The 26,849-nt window shown below is 39.6% G+C and overlaps 4 protein-coding genes across 4 annotated transcripts; all 4 read left to right on the top strand.

Moving 5' to 3' along the window:
- The first annotated feature begins 6,732 nt into the window (after nt 1-6,732).
- hoxd12a (homeobox D12a) lies at nt 6,733-7,935 on the top strand. The gene is made up of 2 exons (XM_028394028.1): nt 6,733-7,297; nt 7,680-7,935. Exons 1-2 carry the CDS (start codon nt 6,733-6,735, stop codon nt 7,916-7,918), a joined length of 804 nt encoding a protein of 267 aa, XP_028249829.1. The 3' UTR covers nt 7,919-7,935.
- A 4,498-nt stretch (nt 7,936-12,433) lies between these two features.
- On the top strand, nt 12,434-13,972 carry hoxd11a (homeobox D11a). The gene is made up of 2 exons (XM_028393676.1): nt 12,434-13,052; nt 13,669-13,972. Exons 1-2 carry the CDS (start codon nt 12,449-12,451, stop codon nt 13,902-13,904), a joined length of 840 nt encoding a protein of 279 aa, XP_028249477.1. The 5' UTR covers nt 12,434-12,448; the 3' UTR covers nt 13,905-13,972.
- Nucleotides 13,973-17,486: 3,514 nt separating this feature from the next.
- hoxd10a (homeobox D10a) lies at nt 17,487-19,419 on the top strand. The gene is made up of 2 exons (XM_028393677.1): nt 17,487-18,266; nt 18,979-19,419. The coding sequence occupies exons 1-2, from the start codon at nt 17,519-17,521 to the stop codon at nt 19,251-19,253; spliced, it is 1,023 nt and encodes a 340-aa protein (XP_028249478.1). The 5' UTR covers nt 17,487-17,518; the 3' UTR covers nt 19,254-19,419.
- A 1,799-nt stretch (nt 19,420-21,218) lies between these two features.
- On the top strand, nt 21,219-22,840 carry hoxd9a (homeobox D9a). The gene is made up of 2 exons (XM_028393572.1): nt 21,219-21,857; nt 22,328-22,840. The coding sequence occupies exons 1-2, from the start codon at nt 21,281-21,283 to the stop codon at nt 22,570-22,572; spliced, it is 822 nt and encodes a 273-aa protein (XP_028249373.1). The 5' UTR covers nt 21,219-21,280; the 3' UTR covers nt 22,573-22,840.
- Nucleotides 22,841-26,849: the final 4,009 nt, after the last annotated feature.

Below are 26,849 nucleotides of genomic sequence, written 5' to 3'. Positions count from 1 at the left end.
AACATATTAACTGCATTATTTTGCACTTACTCGGTCCATGTGGATTTTTTTTTCTGTTTTAGTGTACTTTATATTTTTTCCCTCTTCTTTGGACTTCCAGGTGTTTATTCGTTAGACACATTTTATTGCACATTTGCGGATAAAGGAACACACATATTTATTGATACATTTAGAATGACGCCCAATTTTATGTTAGACAGGTGATTTTTAAGGTAAATTAAATTTTAACAACGTTACGCTCAGTTCGTTACAGGTCATTCTGATTATGTTCGTTTTTTTAATTTTGTGTTGAATTACTCAAATTTATCAGCTTAAACATAATTATTTAAAACGGAATCTTTTTGATCAGATAACAGTCTCCTTCTCGAACTCTGTCATAAACATCATAATAGTTGTGTGTAATTTATATAAAGGAAAATAACAGGCACTTGTCTCCAGCATATTAACTCGGCATGTAAAGAGATAACACCCATGCATGGAGTTTTCTCGATGTGAAATGACTAGAAAGGCTCCATCAGATTATCCTCTGTGCGTCCTCTGGCGCCTCCTGCAGGTTTTTAATATTAATTGCTGCCACTGATGTTAAGTATTGAATTGGAGGTGTGAGCTGTAGTTTACCTGAAGTCCTCTTTTGAAAGGTTTTCAGGTAATGTGACAGCAATAATGAAATAGATAATAGTGATTTTTATAAAACTACTGCAAAATCTGCAGCTTAAAGCAGCTCTAAAGACAGCCTTATACTCTGCATGTCCTATTTTTTTGCAGTGCAGGTTGAATGTAATGGAATTAATTCAGAACAAAATCAACTGCTGCCCTACCCTGTGGGACAACGCACAATATGAGACTGAATAGTGACATATATAGGGCTTAAGAACTAGGATAAGGACTTATTAAGCTTTCAGCATCAACAATATAACATCATGTAGCTAATTTAAATATAGTTCATCCCAGTTTTAAAGAGTGTACCAGTGTTTGCATGCTTTTTTAACCACTCCAAATTCAGATAATACTGTCGGTGAACACAGTATTTTGTTTTGTAAAAACAGCATTAAACTCAAGTAAGACACTGATGCGCAAAGGCTTTGGAGATCTACATGTAATATAATTAGATCATTTGCATATGTACTGTATTAATTATTCAGCTGATGAATCTTTTTTTTTTTTACAAAAACAAAGTTTCTGATAAGTGTGAGCTGTAAGATGTAAAGATTATTTTAAGATTATTGATCCTTTTAACATATTCTAATATGGTCCTGTCATCTTGGCAGGTGAGAGGCAGGGAACCATGCACATCGTTTTCACTTTTTGATCCCGAACTAAACATGTGATCTAAAGATATAGAATATTCATCTGTCACCTTATGATTTCCTTTACTGAGAGAGGTGGTGAGGGATTCTTTCCCATTCTTCTGCTACACTTGTGCTTAAGGGAGTCTTTCGTGAATTTATATATGTGCAGTTGTTAAAAGATGAGCCCAAATTTAGTGTTGAGCAGCAGTGCTGATGACGGGTCACATGGTCTGTCAGTACTTTTTGTGTCTTCACTGTTTCACACTACTTTCTCGACCTAGCAGTGCCATTATATGCAAAGCTTCTCTTTAAACATTCACTGGTTGTGCCACTTGTGTCTGCCGCTGGGAGGATGCACGCTTGGGAGAAGCAGTGGGGTTAGGTGTGGAGTGCTCAAATGACTTCTCTCTTCATTTTTCTGTGATTAGGGTCACAGATTTAGGCTACAAAGATGAAGTAAGAAAACGGCGACCTACACTGTTGCACCTTGGATTTGCGTTGTGCTGGTTATCAGCAGATAATGTTAGTTCCCAGTGTATGTGCACTAGATGACACGATGATATTTTTAACAGTGACATTTTCTTTACTGTATATATTAAGGACAACATTCATTACTCGGCATCAAAGTGCCAGTTTTATTTAGCCATATTTTCAGCTGCAGGTCCTTGGCAGTGTGCCCTAAAACCGCTGAGGTTATGCTCAGGGGTTAAACCTGTACTAAATGACTGGAAGCCTCCAAAATGATAACAATAACCAGAATCAGAGAAAATGTGCAACATCAGAACACGTTGTGACAAGTTGTGAGAGACAAATATAAAATTGACATTTTATTTAAAGGTCAATGTTCACATTTTTTTTTAATACATTAGGACAATGGGCAGTGATGAGGGACCGGAGTTTACAAGCAGCATCCATCACATGAGACACCTGTCAATCAAGATAACATGGCCCAAATATTTCTCTGTAATAAATCGTCTGAGCTTTCAAATTCACTGAAAAGACAAGAAGCTGTCAGACCATGTCCACTTCACCTCAGTGCAACCAGTTTTGTTGGATTAGTGTTCCTCTAGTGGGCATTAGTGGGACTGCAAGTGGGGTCCCTGTTAATAGAATTCACCCCTTTGAAATACAGCTTTTATTCTGTCAAATCTGTTCCCTGACCGTGACTGTATGTTTATACTGAGGAGAGATAATATCATTCAGTGTACAGTGAGGGTTTCCGTACCTATCTTAAAGATAGATAGATAGTATATATAAATCACCATATTTTTGATTATGAAAAGTTAATGTTGGCTGAGTTGTCATCTGGTCTTTAGTATGCATCTGTCTTCAATTTCTGACATTTTACACAACAATATTATCTTAGCATTTAATGATAGATAGTTTGTTGGGTGGTTTTTGCAATAGACCACTGAAGAAAAAAGGAAATATGAACCAGCATGTGATAAATGAACATAAACACCAAGACAGAATCTGTTTGCTTGTGTTTTCTTGCTCTGTGCTGGTGAACTAAGATGTGTATTTAAAATGACTTGACCTCCTATTTGTCTCTGCTGTCTTTAAGCCACATGGAGCCAAATAACAGCAAATTCCTCACCCATTCATAATTATTGTTGAAAACACAAAGACACACTGAGTTGGCATTACATGTATCTCACATTACTTGTTTACTTTTCATATAGGCCTAGTTCTGGTTGTGTCTGAGACCACTGCATCATGTATTCAATAAGGTTTGGTGCTGAAAACCATTTGTTGTATGTTAATACATGTGTGCTGCCACACACCTTTTTCCATCTGTAATTTCTTTTCTGAAGTGATAGGGCCATCTAGTGGTGACTTCTTGTGAATGCAGAAAACCTGAACAAGAGGACAAAGGAGCACCCCTTTTTCCAACCGTTTTTGAAAACGACAGTCTGTTTTCATCACATCACTGCAAAGCCCACTACTCACAAATGATTCAGAAGACCTGGTCGGTTTAACGTGTCTTAGCTCTTTTTATGGGACACATATGGATGTCCAACACAAACAGTGGACAAAAAATTACTGTTTTAACATCACTAATTCAACACAAATCAGGCACATTATACAGAATATATAAAAATGACTGACTATCAAAAAAGTCTTTAAGTCTTCTAAGCGTCGCCTATTTTTGTTTATAAGTATAGACCCCCCGAGGGGACATTCAGATGCATCGGCAAGCACAAATTAATAAAGCCACAGGAAGATAAAAGCCTTGCAGTCATCACATTTTTTTTGTGTTGTGTTTATTAGTTCTGTGCTGTTAGATGCAGACATTTAGGGCTTTGTTCAGTGCTCATCAGACACAAAAATGCATTTTTTCATATGGAAATATGAACTCTGGACGGAAATGGAATAATTTGTAACGTAGGTCTTATGTCTGTTGCGCACAGTGTGCGTGCCACCACGTGAAGCAGGTCTTATTCACACGCTGTTTCTGTGGCACCAGGGTGGTTTAAAGACTCATGTGATTATAAATTGTAAGTTGTACTTTGTAAAATGTGCTTATAACACACAAAGTATAATTCGGTAAATGTAGTCAGAGGCTGCTTTTTTTTAAGAAAACTGGATCCACACTTTAAGCTGCCCTTTAGTCGTAGAGATAATAATAGGTAATAATAATAATAATAAAAATAGGCCATTTAAAACGATTTGTACTTTTGTACGCACGCACCTGCTGTTTAAAGGATTCTATTTGGGATTATTTTGTCAGATTTAACCTCAGCAACAGAAATTTCTGTTTTTGTGCATTCAAATGAGTTTAAATGGCAGGAAGTATAAATAAGCAGTAGTAAATAAGCGACCCACATTGGGGCTTAAATAAGACAAATGTGTTACCTGCCAATCAGTAAAATCGTCCCAGGGCCTCTGGTCCACGTCGATTAATCTGGAAAGTTCTATTCGGAAGTGTGCTGCAGTTTCAGGTGTTCCTGAATGTGATTGAAAAGGTATCATATCAGACTTCGCCTCTTTGCCCTGTATGCACTAACATCTTTTCATTGCCCTCAGTTTTGCATCTTTAGAATGGGAACTGGAAATTCTGAATAATATTCAATTGAATTATATTATGAAAACCCCTCCAGCTGACTTTCTGGGTCTGGAATCTTAAAGGCAGCGTTTCTCAGCCCAGAGAACTTGAACGAGGGAAGCAGCAAGTTTATTACCAAGGACAATAGACGGCGGATGGCTTCCTTCAAAGGGCCTGGAAAACAGCCAGACTGAGACGCCACAATTTGGCTCCTGACACCCTAAACATGAAGGACGGAGAGCTGTAAATGACACCAACACTGCACACTAAAACTTCTCCACATTTTCTAATTGTGGGATATTTCCTGTGACACAGTGCTATAGGTAGCCCAGGCCTAGATGTTAAATTTTCAGACTCACAATGCAAAACATCAGCACGAGAATAAGCACATTTTAGCCAATATGACTATATATACACATTAAAAAACGCATTTCTCCTTTGAAGGGCATCCCTGTTAATCGGCGTCTGTTTTTCCACAAAGTCAGAGAAACGATAAGAAAAATGTAATTCCGGATTTACGCGCAACTTGGCATCTAGCAACCATAAACTTGACTGTTGCGTTTTCACAATTTTCTCTATTTTTAATCAGTCTGAAATGTTTTTAACTCGCTCTCCCATTATTGTCATCAGTAAACTTTTATTTTATATATTTATCAGTATTTCACATAACTAGTGAAAATACACCAGACTACTAAACATTTCAATATAAAGGCTCAGATTTTTTTTTACAAAGCGCCAAAAAGAACAAGCGTAAAAATGATACGAGTCTGATTTCATTAGTCACTCTGTATACAAATGATATTTAGCTGCGTAATGATATGATCCTTTAGATGGAAACATTGACTGCGCCAAAATGGCTATATTTTAATCATAGTTTGCATCTCTGACGAAGCAGAGTTTATTTTAATTTTTGGAAGTTGTTGCACAAAGCTGCCTATTTAAACATCATTCTGTAACCTCGTAGCGCTGTGTGCCATGGTTAAGGCTGATGATGGCATGACGTTTGATGAAATAAAAAAGAGATTCTTTTACAATGATTATTGCAATGTATTTGAATATATAAACTTTCACTGCCACCTATTGGGTTACAGTTGCCACAACTGAAATTATTAACACATCAATGTTTATTAAACTTTTTAAATCTGTGTAGTTTTATACCCAACGTCTGTTTTAACAGGCAAAATACGCTGTGGTGGCGAGGTGCACAAATAATTTGGATAAAGGGAATATATATTATAGAATGATAGTGGCGAACAGTTTACTATATAAACGTTGTTTAGTTCCTGAAATTTTAAGAGGTTTCAAATAAATATACTGGTCTACTATAAGGTCTACTAAAACATTTGAAGAAAATCTCAGCTTTTGAAATACTAGATTTACGCACTGGGACTTGGATTTTACATAAAGGATGGTAGCATTTTCGCAGTGAGCATTACAGTGTGTATTTGTGTACATTTTAAGGCGTTAACGTCTCACACGACACACACTGTCGTTATTGTACAGTAGGGATACCATACAGAGACATTTATAGAGAGATGACGGTTGTAATGGCTTCTTTCTTCTCTCCGGGAAATAGTAAAGTTCCATTATATGGACACTATCATCTAAAAACAGCGCCTGTGTTGGCAAAGTTAGACATGGCTTTGCAAATACGAGGAGATTAGGTCTATATAGAAGCCTGCAGGTGGTAAAGGCAGGCTTAAAACGACGTTTTCAAACTAACTCAAGCCTGCCAGCAGTTTAAATAGGGCTGAGCTCATTGAGGGGAAAATAGAAGAGGGAGATGAATAGTTTCATACTGGGTGAATTCAGTGCTTAAAATGGGATGTATTTCTTTGCACCTTTGTTGCTCATGGCGTCCAGGCCGAGACTGGCACAGGCTGCATTATACAAGGAAAGGAACACACCATTACTGAATCTAAGGCTTGCTGAATTGTTGAGGTTGTGTGTGAGAAAATACAACCTAAGCAAGAAAATATAATGCATAATATAACCATTGTAATTAGGGAACTGCCTGCTCCGTGCGTTGCTTTCAGGGCTCTGCATTTACCCGTTTATGGGGGAGTGCACACACCTTGATTTTTTTTTCATTATACTAAATAGAAGTACAAAATAAAACCAATGTTCAGACGCACACATTATCACAGTATTGAGATACTTGTGTCATTTTAATAGAATTATAGAAAATACACAGTTGGTTGGAATATTTTCCCCCCACCCACTCTGTACCAAAATATTTCCATGGAGTATTTTGCTTTGCAGTATTGGGAACAAGGGTGGGGCTGAACAACATGGTTTGCATATCACGTGACGCTGTATTAACAAATCAACAATTACCTTCCCTTTATTCTTCAGGAGTTGCTAAAAGGCGTGCAAGAAGCGCTTGAGAAAAGCTCAATGGAAATGTGTGAGCGGAATCCTTTAAATCCCGGTTATGTTGGTTCTCTGTTGAATTTTGCGCCTACTGAGTCGCTGTATTTCTCCAACTTGCGCGGCAATGGAGCCCACATACCCGGACTGCATCAGCTGCCGTACAATAGGAGAGAGGTGTGCACGCTCCCGTGGACTTCCTCAAGTTCGTGCGCGTCGGGACCAGCAGCACCGCCGCCACCAACGCCACCAACACAGAGCCGCGCCTTCGGAGGCTACTGTCCGCCGTTTCTGTCCAACTCGGTGTCTATAAACACTAACTCCTCCAGCGGCCACGTAAAGGCACATTTAGAGGAGTCTGCTCGATGCTTTCAGGACACCAACCACAAGACAGGGGAGTCTGCCAGACAAGATGAAGTTTACACCCACGGTGGCCGTGGTTACTCAGATCTGGACAGCAGCCGGTCTCATGGTTCTGTGGCGCAGCTTGATCCGGATTCAGCAGGTCCACTAAATGGGAACGGCACAAAACAGGAGCAGAATACAGTTCACACATCAAGCAACACATGCTCTAGGACGACTTTTACGCAAGGTTAAGTAAACTGTTTTAATCAATTGTTTTTTGCATTATAATATGTCATTTCTACACTTTAAAACAATTTAATTATAAGACACATTGATGCCCCAATGTGGACTTGATCTGTGGTTCTGTATAGTTTCCGGATCTTATTCTGTATCTGCTACGTGTATAAAAGGGAAAGCTATTTAGGCCTATAGAAGTCACAGGAAGACCTCGTAGTTTGTTGGTAATTTATAAGTAGTTAATGTGACTTTCAAGGTGTTAGTCTGTTCTCTGCTACATGCTCTTTCTGTGGTTAGTGTCCAATATCTATTTGTGAACAGTTTTTTTTGTCAGCCTGTATTCTCGTTGGTATTCAAGTATAAAACCTGTTTCTGCCTCTGCTCCCCTCCAGGTGCCCCGTGGTGCTCATCACAAGTGAAGACAAGAAAGAAGAGAAAGCCTTATTCAAAGCCACAGCTTGCTGAACTTGAGAATGAATTCATGATGAATGAATTCATCAACAGACAGAAACGCAAAGAGTTGTCGGACAGACTGGATCTGAGCGACCAACAAGTGAAAATATGGTTTCAGAACCGGAGGATGAAGAAGAAACGGCTAATGATGCGCGAACAGGCTTTCTCCACATACTGATGACCTTTGGACTTGATCATGACCAGCAGCTTACCAATATCAGAACTATACTCTGTCTACTAAAAATGACTTCATATAAATTGTTTTCACAAGTACAAAGGGTTGGGAGCCTATAATCACTGGCTGGGTTATGTTCAGATATCTTTTCCTATAAATGAAGCATTGCTTTTATGAGTTTGATGCAAAGCGCATTATTGTCACAACAGAGACCGGGGTTTACTCCCGTCTGTGGTTACATTTAAACAACAAAAGCACTTTGATTTAAGGAAAGATGAGGATTTGACTTGGATGTAAATATTCAGATCATGAGCTAAATTTTTCCTGTCGCAAAAGTTCAACAAAATTTGTAGTAATAAGAAATGAATTTGTATTGCAGCTTAAAATACAAAATACCTTTACGCACCAATTATGGCTCTGAGATTCTCTAAATGCGCAGTAGGCCTCATAGCGCGCGGTTGGCCTACAACACCTGATTATAGAATTCATCACTGAGTCCAATTATTTCTCATCTGAGTAAATATGAGGACAAATGTGAGAACCATTTAAACTGGAATGAGGGTGGTTATGTTTTGTGAATTTTGTAAAGCGCCCTGTGCCTGAAGGCATAATATGGAAGTGAACAGTCAAGTTCATGTTTACTAAGAATACCACATTAGCTATGTCATAATTGCATGCCATTTTCTTAATTTATATTTAATTAAATGTATAATTGCCCAATTTTATTGTGAAAATAAGTAATGGCACATTGCTTCTTGTAGGATATGGCCGCCGTTTGTTCGCCTCATTTAGTGCTAAAAGGTATTTACTTCCCAATGCCTGCAAAACAGCTTGAGTTTGTGTAAGTGAAACATTCTGGTAGTGTTACTTTACATTTATAGTTCTTGTGAATTAAGCGTGGATTGTTATTCTTAAACCTCTGTGTTGCCACAACAAACATGGATAAAGGCTGATGTGCAATTGCAGTTCCGATCTTTGAGAGTTACGTTTTATTTAAATGCTTCAATACTTCAATTTGGATTTGACTATTTTAAAAATGATGTTGTTTGTTATGGTATGGAGAAGCCTGGCGTGTCATAAAATCAGAGCAGCCATCTTTGAAACCATGGACAGGTTTTGTAAAATGAAGGCATCGTGACGAGTGCATTTGTAAATAAAGAGCCTTTTAAAGGGACTTGCAACCAAGTTATTGTGCAGCAGATTTTATTTTTAGACAGAACATTGTAGAGCTCACAACGTGACTATTTGTTGGATTACTACCAGTAATATTCTTTTTTTTTTACTGCTGAGTTTAAAATAGAATACAAGATGGTTTCCTTAGAAACCGCGACAGTTATATGAAATCGAAAGGCTGGACTCTGAGAGTCACCTTTCTCACTGAAACACACACCGCTCTTCAGTGTGTTGTAGGCTATTTGTTACTTTTTTCCTATTCAGACTTTTTAAGAAACATCTTTTCGGTTGACAGCAGTTCGCCCATTTTAAAAGCGAAGTACCTCTGTCTGCATTCAGCTGTGCGTAATGTGTCCTCACAGAGCATTAACACAGCAGCAGCTCTCACCCACAAGCGAATCTCCACACGTCCAGTGGTAGTTACTGTGACTGTGGCCAGATGGGTGTAAGTCAAAAAGTCCTCCTTGAATATTTTATGTACAGATGATGTGCATTTTTTGCTCCAGAAACAAGTTGCTCTGTGCGCGTTGGCGACGTTTTGTTGCGCACAACTAGGCCATGGTTAATATTTTACCCAAGGCAATAGTATCCACATTGTGGATGAGAATTTAACCCAAACAGGCCACACGTGGTCGGTCAGGTTGGAACCTAGGAAACTTGTGATTGCAGCTATGAAAGGAGTACCAACACACTAAGAGTGGATCTATTAATGTTCCCTCTCATTACATCATTATCACATCATCATCATCACCGCATCGCTGCAACGATTACGTTTCTGTAACACTGCTGTCATATTATATGCTCATGGAAGAGTAGGTAAACATTTTAGAGCTAGTCATTTGTAATGAAAGGTGAAGTTATGGTTCTTCCATTAGTATATTTTATATTGCAGCGATGTTTCGGCTGAATATGTCATTTTCTATGGTGCAATTATTTTCCAAAACCCTTTCTGTTTTTACCAGATATCTGGTTTTATGTGTGCAGGCCGGGTGTGCAGTTCTAAGCGTGAAATCTTTACCACACAATATGCCTTGCTGTTATTACCTTTAATGACCCTTAAAGCCTCTTTCGGGCACCTACAATGGCTTTCTCTGCCTCATATAGGCAGCGTTTTCCTTCACTATTTGTTGCTTTATTGGTTTACTGCCAGACAGCGTCACATAGCTCGGTCTTCTTAAGATAGTGGGGGTGCCAAAACAAAGTTAAGGTCAAGTTAGTAGACAAGTTAGTGTATTGCTACATCCGCTAATATGAAGACTAACAACTACCTTCTGGAAAAAAAATGTGAAAAATTAGTTTCACTACTGGAGCATTAACAATTTTAAAGTAGTTTGTGTTTTAAAGTGTCTAATTAATACAATGGATTTTACTCAATGACACTTTGTTTGGGGTTCGACCATACCAAAGCTTCTTCCATGCGGCCTTAAAAAGTTCTTAAAAGTTTTTGATATTGAACTTTGTTCAAAATCATTTTCTTTCTGCGTGTGCACATGAATTAACTACAAAGCCTGTTGCACTGGACAGAACTATGATAAAATATGTTTGAAAGTAGATCTACCTCTGATGACATTGGAACAGTTTTGTAAAATAAATGTTTAAAATGCTTCAAAACTGTTATTATTAATCATAACCCCTAAAAAAGAAACCTTCACTTATATCTAGTTTACAACTAAACGACCACCGTATATTCTTCTCAGTGCACTAGTCTTTATTTTGAGTCTTAAGACTCAAAATAAAGTTATAAAAACACCAGATTTTAGCCTGTTATTTTGTAAACATATATGTTTTGCATAGTTAACTGTGTGTGGGTTTCTGTGAGAAGTGTGGTGAATTTGCAGACAGAGAAGCACTGAGCTTGAATTTACCCCCAATAACAATAAACCTAGCCGCCTTTAAGCCATGTCCACATTGCGTGTGAAGCAGCAGAGAATCCTCTAATCTTTAACCGCTGCATGCTTCCAGATTAGAGCTGCTTTCCTCTTGGAGGTGAATCATTTGCATGAACATTTTTGTTTTTATTTAACTTAATGGGCTCTGCTTTACCATACTGCCAAAGCTATAAGGACTTAGCATCTTCTCTAGATTTTTTTTTTCTCGTTTGTTGAAATAAATAAAAATATATACTCACATAAATATAAATATACCGAGGCTTGATTAAAGACGGTATCCGTTTGCAAGTGTTAATACGTTTTTTCCCACCGAGGAGGAGGCAGACACTGCAGACACTGCAGAGACTGCATGCCTGCCTTCGTGCAATAAAATGATTTGGTTGCAGAGGCTTGTTGGTGAATGCCTGGTGGACATCACCCAGACCACAGACGGTCAAAGCCAGTTGTTTTGGACTTGGCAATGCTAAATGTGCTTAGTGGTTCGTGCTTGCAGATGACTTAACAAAAAAAAGAAAACGTTTTTTTCATTTGCAACCGCATACCAAGACTGTTTTATTTGGCTGTTTTGAAATGTAGCTATTCATCTGTTTTGGATATCAAGGTCTAATAAAACAAATATTTGACATTTTACGCAAAGGTGAACGAGTTTGCAGAAGTTAATGCAAGAAAATGTGCAAAATAATCTGCTGGCTTTGTTGTTCTTTTTAATTCTTTAAGAGCGCCTGCTATATTCTGCACCATGCTGCAGGCCTACGGGCTGACAATGAATCCAGATTATTTCCTTCTGGCATTTGTTTGTGTGTATTTACTGCGCTCCAGCCATCGTGCTGCACGGTGCTTATACGCAATGAACCTTAAAATGTATTTGCATAAAAGCTGACTTGATAAATTACGTATCATTCTGCATCAGACTTCTGTGTGCAGGCACGGTGGCCTCTCTAAGCTTTGCATTAAGTGTGGAGGTCAACTCCAATATTTCTGTTTAACTAACTGTTGCTACAAATGCCTTCTCTAAACTGCGCATATTTACTGACGCAGTGAGCGCGTGTGGCTGCCATTACACATCATTACAAGATGAGGATGATGTTGCTGTAAAGCTTTCAATTAAATATTCCAGTGGTGGTTCACAAATTTTCTTTTTTTCCCCCCGTGAGCTATAGGGCAGGAAGGCTGGAGAGGAGTTTCCTCTGCAGCCAGGGAGCCAATGGAGTCCCTCGCATGCGCTCACATGAGTTTCTCTGGACAGTTTTTAATGACTGATATTGATGTATGGTAATTTCTTAGCTGGATCACATGACACAATTACCTCAAGAATCGATCAAGATGTATTGCAGGTCTGCCCACGTTTCCGATTTTTTCTCCCTGGCGGGGTCTTTCTACACGCCTGTGGTGCTATAGATGGACAAAGTTTAACACAGCCAGGCTGCCAATTCTTTTCCTCTGTTGCAAAGAGGAAAAGGGAAGAAGAGATATGACGGAATACGATGATCGCAGCTGTGCGTCAAATATGTTTTTACCGAGCTGCACTTATTACGTTTCGACGCCCGATTTTACATCAGTCTCCTCCTTTTTACCGCAAACCACTTCGTGCCAGATTAATTTCCCCTATTCTCCCAACATACCGCAAGTCCAACCTGTTCGAGAAGTCGCTTTCAGGGATTATGGACTGGACCATCCCAAATGGCACTACAGGGGCAATTACGCTTCTTACTACTCAGCGGACGAGATAATGCACCGGGACTTGATCCAGTCCTCCAGCAGCAGGGCGGACGTGATATTCAAAAATGAGTCCTTGTACGGTCACCACGGGGGGACCAACTCGCCGTGCAATTTCTTTACAAGTGTCGGACGAAATGGGGTTCTACCGCAGGGCTTCGACCAGTTTTTTGACGCTACAAACTCGGAGAAACCCAACGCGGAGCTCCCCAAACAAAAGGCAGACATTGCTGTCCCCAGTGATGCTGCGAATAACAATCAGGCTTTAACCAATCTGGAGCAGCACAAAGCAGCTGACCCGAGCGGGAGCGTGGACGAGGACTCATCCTCCAACTGCGGCGACATCAACAGCCAACAAAGTAAGTCAGAATTCTTCTCTTTGTGTTGGATACAAGGTGTGCAGTTTAGCCTTTGCAGTGTCTGTTTGTGTCTGTGTGTGTGTGCGTGTGTGTGTGTGTGAACCACACTATGTCCACAGCCGTGACCGTCCAGGGTTATGTGCCTCTTTATAAGCATGCAAAAGCTTTTATATCCCAATAAGAGTTACTTTACGGTTGTAAAGGTATTTACAATGGGAAACAGTTAAAGTAAGCACAGTTAAAGGTTTCCTTGTGTCCAGTAAGAACATAGTGTTGCTGGGTTTGATTTGTATTGATAGAAATTGAAGAACGTAGTGAATTATTTATGCTTTATGTGCCATTTGCAGTGGCGTGTGTATACCTGATGAAACACGGACAGCTTAGTGACAGTCTCCAAACAACAAATACATTAAAAAAAAATCAATGCAGCTATGTGTATTTACATAAGTGTGTGTGTGTAGGTGTGTGTAGGAGAGAAGGCCTTTGTGCGTAAAAGAGTAAATACTGCGAACATTTTTTTTGCACTAGTCAAGATTTTCTGACATGATGTTTGAAATAAGAAAAAGCTTTTTGCCACATTGTTCTTGTTGTTAATGTGTGTGTGTGTGTTGTGCAGGTTCATCAACCAAGTCCAGGAAGAAGAGGTGTCCTTACTCTAAATACCAAATCCGAGAACTTGAACGAGAGTTTTTCTTCAACGTGTACATTAACAAAGAGAAGCGGCTTCAGCTGTCCAGGATGTTAAACTTGACAGATCGGCAAGTGAAGATTTGGTTTCAGAATAGAAGAATGAAAGAGAAAAAGCTCAATCGCGACCGCTTACAGTATTTCACAGGGAATCCTTTATTCTGATACCTGGCTCTGTCTCCATGCCACACACACACACACACACACACACACACACACACACACACACACACACACACGGGAGTGAAACAGCAGTTACACACACATGTTTTGAAGACTAGTTCTGTATATGTGACTTCAACATTTACTAATTTTACAAAAATCTGGCACTTACAAACTGAGCTGACATATTTTTTTTGCAACATTTCCTGCATTTGTTTATTTGTATTTCCACCTTGTCCTGTTATTGGCTACAAATATTTCAGCAAACCGCGGGCTTTGCTTTGACATTATTTATATAAAATACAGGCTCCTTCATGGTGTAAGTACATTTTTTTAAACGCATGTTATGTACAATTTGGTGTGAAATAAAAGTAGGCAAAACTTAAATGTATCATACTACGTTACTAAACCGGCACATAAAGTCAAGTTCTACGAGGTGGAGATTTTCCAAAGATTCATCAGTGGAGAAGTTTGGCGCTTGCAGACTTGTATGGTCCCCTTATTTCCTTTGCTTTGTAACACTGGATTGTTTACTAAACATTGAACCGTCTAGACAGCATAATAAAAGTAGCTGTAAATGTCTAAATAGGGGGCTATTGGACTTTGGTGCCCCAACCCCCTCAAACCACCACATAAGGACTGATTCTCCTTCCTGTTTTCAAATACTTTGACTTCAGGCTAGATTCTGCACAACCCGTCCACTTTAAACTCATGCTCAACCTGGAGGCTCCTCTGATGTTACCGTGGAAATTAATATAAGACATTCTTTAAAATACTAAAAAAGGATCGCCGTCTGGAAGGATAAGTAGTATTTTTTTTAATATTTTGTAGTTGATATTTGGCTGTTGGTGTTTCTAATTAACGCAGGTGAATCCTTCCTCCAGTTAGTTCTATATCGAGCGAGCTCATCAGATTGTCTTACTTCACCTTAGAGTGTTTATTCATATGTTATGTTTTTACATCGAGTAGTTGCACAGACTAAAGAAATGCAGTAATTACACACAAAACTATCGCTTTATTGATTCTCCATCATTTTGTCTTTAGGCGTACGCAGCTAAACGATTAAACCTCTTCTTCAGAGATGTAGTATAGTTTGGAGAGGGGCGTTAATGTTCATGACACTCAGTTATTTCCCAGAAAGGCTGTTTGAAAGGTGAGCTTTCATTAAGGCTTCTGTTGGGCTGTCATCTTGTCCTGCAGTGAAATTGCATTACCAACTGTGTGGGGTATTTCGCTTTGATTCTCGGTGTATCCACATGAGGGCAGACTTTCAGCTTTTGGCCGCCAGTGGAAATGCAGAGTGGAGCCAATTTAACATCCACCCAGCGTGAAAAGCAGTCAGTGGAGAAATAATCAGTTTAGCAACACCACTTTTATTACTTCGTCCAGACGACAGATGTCTGTTTTTAATTCATTTTTTTTAATTAAAGAAAACTCCCAAAGTCACTTTTTAAATGCATATTTATGAAAACATTGAACTTCATGTTGTGTGGAGTGTAGAGATCACAGCTTCTCTTAATATTGTAAAAACCTATTGTTCGCTCAGTGCCACTATGATTTAATGTAACACTTGATCAGATTATCTTCCAAGCAGCAATCACATATCCAGCCGTGTCCACGCGTTTTAAGGGTGAGAGACAGAAGTAAGAGTGTGTCCGTGAATGCGGCATCCTTATTATATAAAGTAAAATCTTCATCTGAAAGCCGCGTTGCGTTACAGGCCACTAACATCTGCTCCTACAGGCCTAAGCTGTTATGGCGTTGTTAATATCGACATAAATATGCTCTCATTTAGTTAATTTGCTGCTGTGTGTTTGTTAAATCATCGTCCGTCTGGGTTGAGTGTTAAACATAAAGGTACTTTTTCAAAAATGAAAAGAATGTGTTGCTGCAGCTTTAAACTTTCTATTATTATTATAAGCGGCATTTAATTTGTTATATTTGAGATGGGGATTAAAATAAATGAATCCCCATCTCTTGTGTATATGTTGTATGTATGTATAAAGTGTTGATTTGATCTAAGGAATATAGTCCCACATTAGTTTGTTTTCACAGTATATTAAATATAGCCCTGTGTTATCTTTGCACAGTTGTCCTTGTTATAAACATGATCATTAAAACAAACCTAAATATGATGTTTATCTTGTCTTTTTTTAAGTCTTTTATTTTGTCTGATTTTTGTTTTGTTAGGTTTGGCAATGATTTGCCTATGATGACACGTGAGCATCTATAAATATCTAATAAGATTATTCTTATCAACCATGGTTTTGCAAGTTTGTACTATCGAAGACGTAATTATTTTCAGCTGCATTTGCTGTGTTTTTTCTTTTTCTTTTTTTTGTATTTTTGTAAAACCCAGTTGACTCGCTAGTGAATATTGTGAACTCTTAGTGGATATTTTCAGGGACAGAAAGTGTTTTTTCTCCTTTCTCCCTGCTCCACTTCAGCAGCCAGCACCATTTATCGAGCACACACTGGCCTTCCTTGCAGACTAAAACAATGGAGCACTTGGCAGACATGCACACCGCCTCCTCCAGCATTTGAACTTTGCATTTGAACGTCGAAAATATACGCCTCTGAACATGAAAATAAAAAGTTGTGCTTCAGAATCTGAGTATATAATGAACCATGTTTTTTGGATTACACTGAATTTCTTTAATTCTTCAGTTATTTGCAATTATCCAGAGATTTACAAAAGTTACTACTTTGACCTTCGTGCATTTATAGCTTTATTAAATATTTAAATATGTGACACATTTTACCCACATTTTGCTTTCTTCTTGCATTATTTTGAAACTAATCAAACCTAAACTGTGACTGTCTCATATGTCGAATGTTTAATTTATTAAATAATTTATTTATTGCTTAAAAAAATCCACAACAAAAACCTTAGAGGGGGGAAAAATAAATATGCGTGCCACTTTAATTTAATAAACAAAATAACACGCTGAATATTTACAATATTAGTTTTATTCTCCCATTTAATTTAACACACAGTAACTTGTACGTAAACAGTTTATTGTGGCCTATCTCGTTGGTGGGCTCTGGGTCAAGTGAAGGGTTAATACGAATAAAAATAACACCATATTCAGTGGAGCTTGTTACATTCTTTCTGTACAATCTGCAGCTGTCGTCTGTGCGCCGTGTAGGCTGCATCTTTACAAACACTCACACAGTACTGTCTCTCTCTTCACTTAGTCTCCCACACAAAGAGACCTTTACATACTTTGCGATTCTGCGCATTCAGACACTTCACAGAGCGCTGATTGATGAACAAGTGGGGTACAGATGAAAGCGAAATGTTTTTTTATGCGATTCAAATAGTCTTTAAAAATGAAATTGTTTCAATTCTATTGAAGTCCCGCGATGCCCCAGTTTGCATGCCCGGCTCAGCAAAACCAATTTCAAGTCCGTGTTGTAGGGGTCGCTGTTGACCACGTCTGCATCCGCAGTACGAGTGCGTGCAGGGAGAGGAGGCTGCGTCTCAAGGCCATTTTCAAATCTCATTGGTGGACTTGTCATGTGGTCGGGAGGCATCCTGACTTACAGATTGTTTTTCCTAGATATGTCAGCTTACAAAGGACATCTCTCTCCTCTAAAGAACTTAACCCCCAAAAATGTCCTTTCCCAGTAGCTCTCCTGCGGCAAACACATTTTTAGTGGACTCTTTAATTGGTGCTTGCAGGACGGACAGCTTTTACTCCAACAGCAACATGTACATGTCGTCCGGCTCAGACATGGGAACTTACGGAATGCAAACCTGTGGACTCCTGCCGTCTTTCGGCAAAAGAGGGGAGGTCAACCACCAAAATATGGGCATGAATGTCCACTCGTACATACCTCAAATAGATAACTGGACTGATCCGAACAGACCCTGCAGAATAGAGCCTCCCAGTCAGATGTCAAACTGCACATTTTCACAGAGCATAAAGGAAGAGAGTAACTGCTGCATGTACTCCGATAAGAGAGTACGGAAAGTCAGCTCGTCAGAGGTCCCCGCATATTCTAACGTTATTCCCGAACCTTGTCCCGCCGATGGTCCGGAGATCCCGGTTCCGGGCTATTTCAGACTCAGCCAAACTTACGCGAATGGAAAGCATCAAGAGAGCTACTGCCATGATCCGCCGAGTCCGAACCCGACACTGATGCAGCTCAGCCGGGTCACCCCGAAACCGCAGTCCTCCTCTTCCGCGTCCTCTAATTTTCCAGAGGTGGACAAGAAAATCGAGGATCCGCAAAACTCTGAGAGCACAGGAACACCGGTCCCCGTAGAAAGCCCCGATCCAAAGTCCAGCTCGGAGGAGAAAAGCTGCTCAGTGGAAGCCCCTGTGCCCAGCCCTGAGCTGCTCCAGAAGGAAAGCAAAGGTGGGTTGGCTACAATGAAAGGCTTTTATCTTGTGGCGCTGCGCTGAGAAGGCTCCAGCATCATAAAACCAAGTATAAAACACAAACAACCCTAAAGTCGTAATGTTTAATGAGAGTCTTTCTCAGGTTGCAGTAATAGGCAACAGAGGATGGTTTTACCATGCTGCATGCAGCCCATGTCCCTATTTGCATTAGATATTTACATTGAAATGTAAATCTCTGACTTTATTTGGGCATGATACAGTTTTCAGAAACTAACTATATATCTCCTCAAGTTTGCAATATGTTTTTCAAATTCTGTCCCTCCAACACTGGTGCTTTTGGTGTGTGATGCTATTTTTAAATCCACAACAAGATCACTGCTTTAGAAATTAATACTGAACGTGACTTGTAACAGTGTACATTTTTAATTTTAGTGTAAATGTATGCTCGCCTGCACACTGGTTATTTTATACGGTCGTTTAAAGTTAATACAGGTATTTTTTATTTACATACGGTAGTATTAGAAACCTTGAATGCAGTTTAATCAGCTAGGTTTACGTTTAATTTTTGATTCATTACTAATGCTACTTATAGAATCCATGCATTTTATTTATTCTTGCAGATTAGATTGTGTTATTACCCAGAGGTGAAATCATTTATTTATTTATTTATTTTTGAGGAGAGGTTCAGCGTTTTGCTTAAACGTGTCTCTAATTATGAATCTTTGCAGACTGCAAGAGTGACTCGTTAACAAACAACTGGCTAACAGCAAAGAGTGGGAGAAAGAAGAGGTGCCCCTACACAAAGCACCAGACCTTGGAGTTGGAGAAGGAGTTTCTGTTCAATATGTACCTGACCCGAGAGCGCCGCCTAGAGATCAGCAGGAGCGTCAACCTGACCGACAGGCAGGTCAAGATCTGGTTTCAGAACCGCAGGATGAAACAGAAAAAAATGAACCGAGAGAACCGCATCCGTGAACTGACCTCAAACCTCACATTTTCGTGAGCCTGCATGTTAACAGTCTGTCATTTTTCCCCTCTCACATCCAGTTTGATGCGTTCGTGGCATTAGACATTTATCTTAAATTTCAACGAAACTGTGACTATATATATTTATATAATAGGCCAAACTTAGTAGGTTGTGTGTGGTGCCGTATATTTGTTTAATTTTATCACAGGGTAACACTTTTTTTTGTCTTAAATTATTATTACTCTGCCAAATCCTTATTGTCTGTGTGGGGATGGCGAGCTTTACTCTTGTTTCACTCATGAAAGCACATTTTTATTGTCGTATGTAGTGCAACGTTTGTTTTACAGTGAGTGCAAAGCCATTAGCTCAGTAGTGAGATGTTTCTTGTGGGCTTTTAAGTGGTGGAAAAAAATCTGTTAATCTGTGAATTTATTGCATGTTTGTGGCATGTATCTCGCAATAAATATCTTATCAAAGAATCCTGTTTGAAGTCTTTTACGCACTTGGTGAAATCTGCAGAGCCGCAAGCACCGTTTTGCTTAAAGTGGTTAAGATGAGATAAGAAGACATAATCTTTCCTTAATCCCTCATAAGGGAAACTTTTGTGCTGTTCCAGCTACAGGGAGATTAAAAAAACAGGCACGCCGTATCAGTACGATGATGTTTAAATACAAACCGAGAAAAGGAACAATTTCGTCCGAGCTCTTTGTGCGTAACTGCAAGAAAAAAAGACCCCAAAATGCTCTTGGTATGTGTTTCTAATTTAACTTATAATTAATTTCATCTGACAACGAGCCAGAAAACACTCTGTTCGTGGCATGGCAGTGTGTTTGCACATTTTTTGCTTTTGTGGATACCTCATCTCTCTGAAGGCACTGATTTTCGTAAGAATTAAGCCAAAATGGTCCAAATAAAAAGACCAAAATCTTTCTGTTGTTAATCGTTCTCGGCATTTTGTGTTTAAAAGAAGTGCAGTAAGAGGCGGGGTGGCGAAATGAAATAAACATGTTGCGTTGCTTTTATGCTCAGTCGTGTTTATATCTAAACTAATCGTATAAGGATTAGGACCGGAACGCACAAATATGCACATGAAGCCAGAAGTCTGCGCATTTCCTTGTTGACCACACAGGCCTTCTTTGTACACAATACGTATTCAATATTTGGTCACAAATATAGGCCATATTTCTGATTTTTCCAGCCACTGCGTCTTTGCTGCAGATTAGACTTGAATTCTTGTTGTTTTTGTGGGCTGAGAGTCTTCATAACGTGTAGAAAAATAGATTTTAATAAGCTTTAAACATGCATAACCTATAACTTTTATATTGCACCATCTATATAGAAACACACAGATGGACCTCTCCAAGTCCTTTTTACTTTTATTGACGGCATGTATAATCACACGCACCTCATAAAACATTTATTGATACATTATTGCTCTCCTTTCAATGAATACAATAATTTCACAACTGCCGTTTCCGTCTAAAAAAAAATTTAAACCTGCCCCAGAAAATGTTTCCTCGCCAAATATTAACAATGGACACACCGCATTGTGAACGGAAATGTCGTCTGTTATTTTACAGCATGTTATTACATCTACTTTACGAGGACTCTGTAAGTCTATAAACCATTTTACTAGCATTGAGGGTATCAGGACGATATTATAAGAGTTTTCTCGAGCATTAAGATACAAGGAATCCGTGTTGGTGGACTGTGTGTTTGAGGAAAAGCGACTTATTCCTTTTTTAAAGAGCTGCATATATTGTTGCAGTTCATCCTGCAGCCACATGCCTCATAAGAAACAAGAAAAAAAATGCATTTTATTTTCTGCCATTGTTTTCTCCCTCCAGCCACATCAGATGGAGGCTTTTTATTATTTGTGAAATGAAAAGCTAAATTAAACCTGACGAAAAAAAATGGGAGAGCAAGGGCAGGATTGATTTACTCGCTGTATTGGTAAATATGACCACGTGATCCATGTAACCAATCCCTGTAGATGCAGGCCAGCAAAAATACTATGATTGTTCATAGAGGGAAGCTTCCCGTAACAGTGCAAGCCTTATTTTATGAGTAGGAAGAGATCAAAAATGTCTTCCAGTGGCACTCTCAGTAACTGCTATGTGGACGCTATAATGGGGCAGCCGGAGCCGGAGGATGTGTACGGTGCTCGCTTTATTCAGGCTCCACACACGATGACCCCGAGGCCGTCAGGTGCCGGGGACAACGTAGACTTCTCCTCGTGTAATTTTGCACCAAAGTCCGCCGTTTTTTCGTCGTCCTGGTCCTCAGTTCATCCGCAGGGGATTTATCATCCATACGTCCACCACCACCACCACCACCAGTCCCATCTGCCCGCCTCGGACGGCCGATATGTAGGCGTGCGCTCCTGGATGGACCCCATCTCGAACCACGTTTCGTTCGCCGGATTTCACTCCAGCAGTCGGCCGTACGGGACAAAGCCTGAGGTCTTGCCAGTAAAAGCCGCAGAGTGCGACACGTTGGAGACAGAAGGACGGCCGCTCGCCGGTGAGTTCGTCTGTGGAGTATCGGAGTGTCCAGAAAAGACGAACACGGAGCACAGTGGAAGTGAGCTTTCGAGCCACAGCGAACCCAAAGAGGAGAAACAACAACAACTTGACCCAAGTAAGTAAACGGAATAGCCAGTGCTGATTTACAACCCTAAGAACTGTATGAGCCGGGTGTGTAAAACTGGAGGTTTTACTAACCTATAAAAGTGTCTCGTACTATACCGTGGCTCCGAGAGGGGGAGAACCCGCCCTGTACAGAGGTTATTGCAGGGATCCTCGTGTTTTTCATGTCACAGGACACCCAAAAAGGGTACAAAGTGTAGTAGTTCGATAAGATTTTACCAGAGAGGACTTTATCTCTATAGATACAGGTCTAATTTATTCACATCTGCTGGGATGGGCATAGCAGCTCTGACAGGAAAGTCAGTGGCCCTCCTTTGGCATTGTCTATCAAAATATGCAATATTTGCAATTTCCGCTCCGTTACCTCAAAAAGTGCCCTTATTCAACTTTGGTAATGATTCACAAATGTTCACAATAAAACTATCTACACATGTCTTTAGTCACATTTCCTTTACTTTACAGACAACCCTGCAGCAAACTGGATCCATGCGCGCTCCACGAGAAAGAAGCGGTGTCCCTACACCAAATATCAGACTTTAGAGCTGGAGAAAGAGTTCCTCTACAACATGTATTTGACAAGAGACCGGCGCTATGAAGTGGCCCGAATTCTCAGTTTAACGGAGAGACAAGTGAAGATCTGGTTCCAGAACAGGAGGATGAAAATGAAGAAAATGAACAGAGAGAGGAACGGCAAGGACCAGCTATAAAACCCTCACTGCTGCTGCTTCTCACACTGTTGGACGTTTGTTTACCAAGAAAGCCATCTGAACACTTAAATTTATTTTGGTAGAAGCCTCCGTAGCCATTTTGCTTTTTAGATATTCTATATAAATATCAGTGTCATTACGCATTGGACACATTTGTTTTTGGTGAGAAACAAACAGGATCTGTCCATAAAGCTTCAGTCCATCTGATTTTTCTTTCTTTCTTTTTTTTTTTAGAAACAATTTTTACACAGACATGGGATGTCTGTAGAGCAGGAACATATGTGTATTGCTTTTATAGTTGGTAACAGATTGTAGTTGTATATTAAACAGTTGCACAGCAACAACTTGGACTGCATGGTGTCTGTGTCAGTACACACATCAGCAAAAATGTGTGTTTTAACCTGTTTTCTGCAGCTAGTGTTTGAATATTAATTATGTGTTACCTCTTTTGATCAGCATTTGACAGCTTTTTGTTTTATCTGGCATATTTTGAGTCTTTCTCGTGTTTAGCATTAGATTTTTTTAATGAAAAATATTCCCTGAGGTTTTGATCACACACACAAGCTGCAGCACACTGTCATGTAGCCATATAACACCCAGGGGATTTACTTCTTTATCAGCCCACAGTTTAATTGCAAATTAGGTTAATTCCTGTTCCTCAAATTTAACTTTGATTTGACTTAGATTTGGAATTACATGTAATAAAGTGTTTACGGTTTGGGAGAGGTGTTGCGGCGGATTTCCAATTTATTGTTCAACTTGTACTGACAATTACTTTAGAGCAGGAAGAACCGCGGTCCAATAAAGCTATAGAAATGGCTAGACGTCTGGCCTAAATTACTTTATGGGCCTTGGCCAGTAATTACGCTCTCCTTTGAAAAAAAAACCTCTCTTTTCTTGGGCGTTTGCGCCTGTTGCTGACAAACAGAAATGTGGACACTTTTCCACAGGGGTGTCTGGTCGATGAATTGTTTTAGAGGAATTTAGAGGAATCACCCCCACCAGCACCACCTTAATGGTCACGTTTATTCATCAACTGCACTTCCCACCGATGAGAAAAACCTTCACTTTGACTCACTCTGGCTCTTCTAAAGAATGAACTGGAATGTTAAAGCAGATCATGCGTCCTGAATTTACACCAGAGGCTGGAAACCCAGGACAGTTTCTGTTCTTTAGTCTGCTTCATCTGCTTCATTAGTGAATTAAAATAGAAAGATGCGCCTGGAAGTGAAGATCTAAACACAATCTGTTTACTTTCAGTGGCTCACCGGGCTCCTTTGGGGGAGTACTGGGAGCGCTAGAGGGCGATGTTGTTCTTTAGGTTCCACTATCAGTCGCTGTCATCCACAGTTGAAACATGAAGACAACACATGGACCATACCGTACTCCATACATTCACTTATTTATATTATAAATATGGTGCTTCTGACGGCTGCAGAGTCTCGCGGTTTTTTAAATATTGCGGTATACTGATTTTAAAGTGTTGTGACAGCTCTCCAGGCCTCACATTCCAGCAATATGCGACACGTTTGTACCAAGCAGCAGCCTCAGTCCATCACTTTAAAGTATAGAAAACAACAGTAACAATTATAGTCCACTTCAGAGATGGAAATTCCCTCCAAAGGTCACATCCTCCTCTGAACTCCATCAAATTGATTTAGTTTATTTAATGCGCAGCAAAGCAGCGTCATGTTGTCCGCGTCTTTGTCATGAAAATACTGATGGCTGTAATGCTTTAGAAGCTGCCGCAATAACTGAAGTTTTACTTGTTGCAGAGAGGTGCATGCGTTTCTCTTTCTAAATGATGCAAAATAAACAAAAGCATCATTAAATATTAAAAATAGTTTATATGACACCAAAACTGCAAGTCACAAACCCTCAGATCTCTGCAGAGATCAGAACTTTTAATGCTGCTAACTCAGACCTTTTACAGGACTCATGCTTTGATGAAACCTTGCTGTAGTGTACGTCTCTTTGTTGTTCGTTGTTCGTTGTTCTGCAGTGGTGATCTCGGTGTTTGTGTCCTGAGGAGAACCAGTGAACATTACATTAGTCATCACCATTAAAAGTGATGATTGTCATGAGGGTTCCAGTTGTTCAGAGCTGCATCCAAACGCTGACAGCCAGCGGCTGCATTCAGAGCGCAGGATGCAGATAAAATATTAGAGGACATGTTGAATCGATTATTTGTGTTCTTGATGTAGTTTGATAAGAAAACACAGCTTATCATCAAATGGAGTAGGGATTCTAAGGCTTGACGTTCAGCTGCTCTGACTGCCTGATTACACAGTGTTTACACGCACATAATAAGTGGATTAAACGCTTTGTTTGATGGTCAAAAGATACTAAGATGTCACTTGTGTGAGTCGACAAATAAAATACAAAGGAGATAAAGGACAGCAACATTCAGAACACGCTGTTCTCGGACTGCATTATGAACCATTTTCTTTCAATGTCCCCTTTTTCCCCTGCAGTCACCCTCACTGCGGCGTTATAGGTCAGTCATGTGCCTCTGCATTCACAGACCGTCCGTATAGGATCAGCTATTTCAGTCCTGTCATTAGGTGCAGGAGATGCTGCTCCATTTCCACGCGCTTTGTCCCACTGTGTTATTTCTGCCAGGGCTGCATACAGGCCGAGGTAATGTCTGTGAAAATGAGCCGAGTGTCACACATTTTATGGAACACACACTCGTGCTAAAGCTCGGGCCTTTCCGAGGAAGGGTCACATCATCTGTGAATAGAACAAAATGCAGGAAAGGGACGTTGGAAACCAAGGGAAAGGACAAAAATACGTGTAAAAACAACACCAAGTGCAAGTCACACCTGTGTTAATGTGCACAGATTCTATATTTAGCACGTTTCAAACTTTATTTTAACACATTTATTTATCATTTCAGTAGTATTTTTGTTAAATGTTAGAATTGATCGAGCTTAAAACACGTTTAGCTGGCATTTCAGATTTTATTTGTCATTCTCACAGACAATATAAATACCAAACACTGCGTAATTTAATCCGAGTCTTTAATCCAAACACTGTAAGCTATATGTATGTGTGTGTGTGATATTCATTTTAATTTCATACAACCACAGTCTGGCAGCTGACTGTTTCAAAAGAACCAACGTTTAGTCAGGCATACAGGAAAACAGTGCGGAGGAACACAGAACTGCACTGCGTCAAACGTAAATAAAATAAAGTGGTTCGTTGACACTCAACTATAAAGTCTTCCTGTAAAGTAAAACGTTTTTTAATCATTTTTCAAACAGCAGTAGAAATTCGCTGTAAAAAAAGGAGAGGAAAAAAATAACAAACATGTTTTCTTTTAGCACATCAATAAGTTTTACGATGAAAGTAAAACCAAACAAATGTGTTGGAGTCTCTCTCGAGTCATTGTACGCACACATTTTGTGGTTTATTTAAATTCGCTTTAGGTGTTTTTTTTTTAAAGAAACGTTTGATTAAAGAGAACATGTAACTGCACATGGGCTACAAAAGAGTTTACAGAGCTGGACAAATCACCTGGCTTTTTAGCTGTATTATTATTAATAAACAAAGAGGAGAAAGATCCAGTATATCAAAATAAAAAACCTTAAATGTGCTATTTTAATGTGGCTGCATCTTTATTCTGTCAAACAGTCCTGCAGCTGTCTGTTGCTGTTAGTCTAACACCTAGTTCTTTCCGCAATTAAATCGACCAATCACCCAAACACACACACACACGCCCAAGCCTGGCCCTCGTTCTCTTTAAAGTGCTCATTTAATTTGTGCATCTCTTATTGCGCAGGCTTTACGCAAATGCATCTTTCCCCTGCACTTTGTGTGGTATCACTCTGCATTGGTCACTCAACATATAACATACATAATCATTGGTCCGGTGCGACCCTCATAACTGCAGTGACCTCAAATAAAAGGTGTGATACAGATTGTGTCTTTGCACCGACAGTGACCCGATGATCCATCTCTGAGACCGCATTGGACTATTGAGTTACAATAATGCCATAGTGGTGTAATGCAACAAATCCTGAAGTCTTGTACTGCTCTCACTCACACACAGACACACACACACACAGCTAAGACAGGAAACCAGAGCCATAGCCTGACTATAAATCGCACTGTGCTGACTCTGGCGTGCCACCAAAACGAAGGAGAATGGAATAAAAAAAAAAATCCTGTTTGCAGCAGAGATGGTCATATGTACAGGTCACGACTGCAGTTGCATTATTTAGCTTATGAATCTGGACGGTCTAAAGCGTGAAAATGTTCATACCACAATTTAT

The sequence above is a fragment of the Parambassis ranga genome, chromosome 21 (genome assembly GCF_900634625.1).
Source record: "Parambassis ranga chromosome 21, fParRan2.1, whole genome shotgun sequence".
Taxonomy (NCBI): Eukaryota; Metazoa; Chordata; class Actinopteri; family Ambassidae; genus Parambassis; species Parambassis ranga.
The sequence above is the reverse complement of the archived record's forward strand: the minus strand, read 5'-3'. Positions and strand labels throughout refer to the sequence as shown.

What these genes read in the sequence shown, in the direction of transcription:
- hoxd12a (XM_028394028.1), top strand. Translation starts at nt 6,733, where the DNA reads ATGGAAATGTGTGAGCGGAATCCTTTAAATCCCGGTTATGTTGGTTCT. An exon ending in TAGGACGACTTTTACGCAAG is followed by an intron (nt 7,298 to 7,679) that starts GTTAAGTAAACT and finishes GCTCCCCTCCAG; the next exon opens with GTGCCCCGTGGTGCTCATCA.
- hoxd11a (XM_028393676.1), top strand. Translation starts at nt 12,449, where the DNA reads ATGACGGAATACGATGATCGCAGCTGTGCGTCAAATATGTTTTTACCG. An exon ending in CGACATCAACAGCCAACAAA is followed by an intron (nt 13,053 to 13,668) that starts GTAAGTCAGAAT and finishes TGTGTTGTGCAG; the next exon opens with GTTCATCAACCAAGTCCAGG.
- hoxd10a (XM_028393677.1), top strand. Translation starts at nt 17,519, where the DNA reads ATGTCCTTTCCCAGTAGCTCTCCTGCGGCAAACACATTTTTAGTGGAC. An exon ending in GCTCCAGAAGGAAAGCAAAG is followed by an intron (nt 18,267 to 18,978) that starts GTGGGTTGGCTA and finishes GAATCTTTGCAG; the next exon opens with ACTGCAAGAGTGACTCGTTA.
- hoxd9a (XM_028393572.1), top strand. Translation starts at nt 21,281, where the DNA reads ATGAGTAGGAAGAGATCAAAAATGTCTTCCAGTGGCACTCTCAGTAAC. An exon ending in ACAACAACAACTTGACCCAA is followed by an intron (nt 21,858 to 22,327) that starts GTAAGTAAACGG and finishes TTTACTTTACAG; the next exon opens with ACAACCCTGCAGCAAACTGG.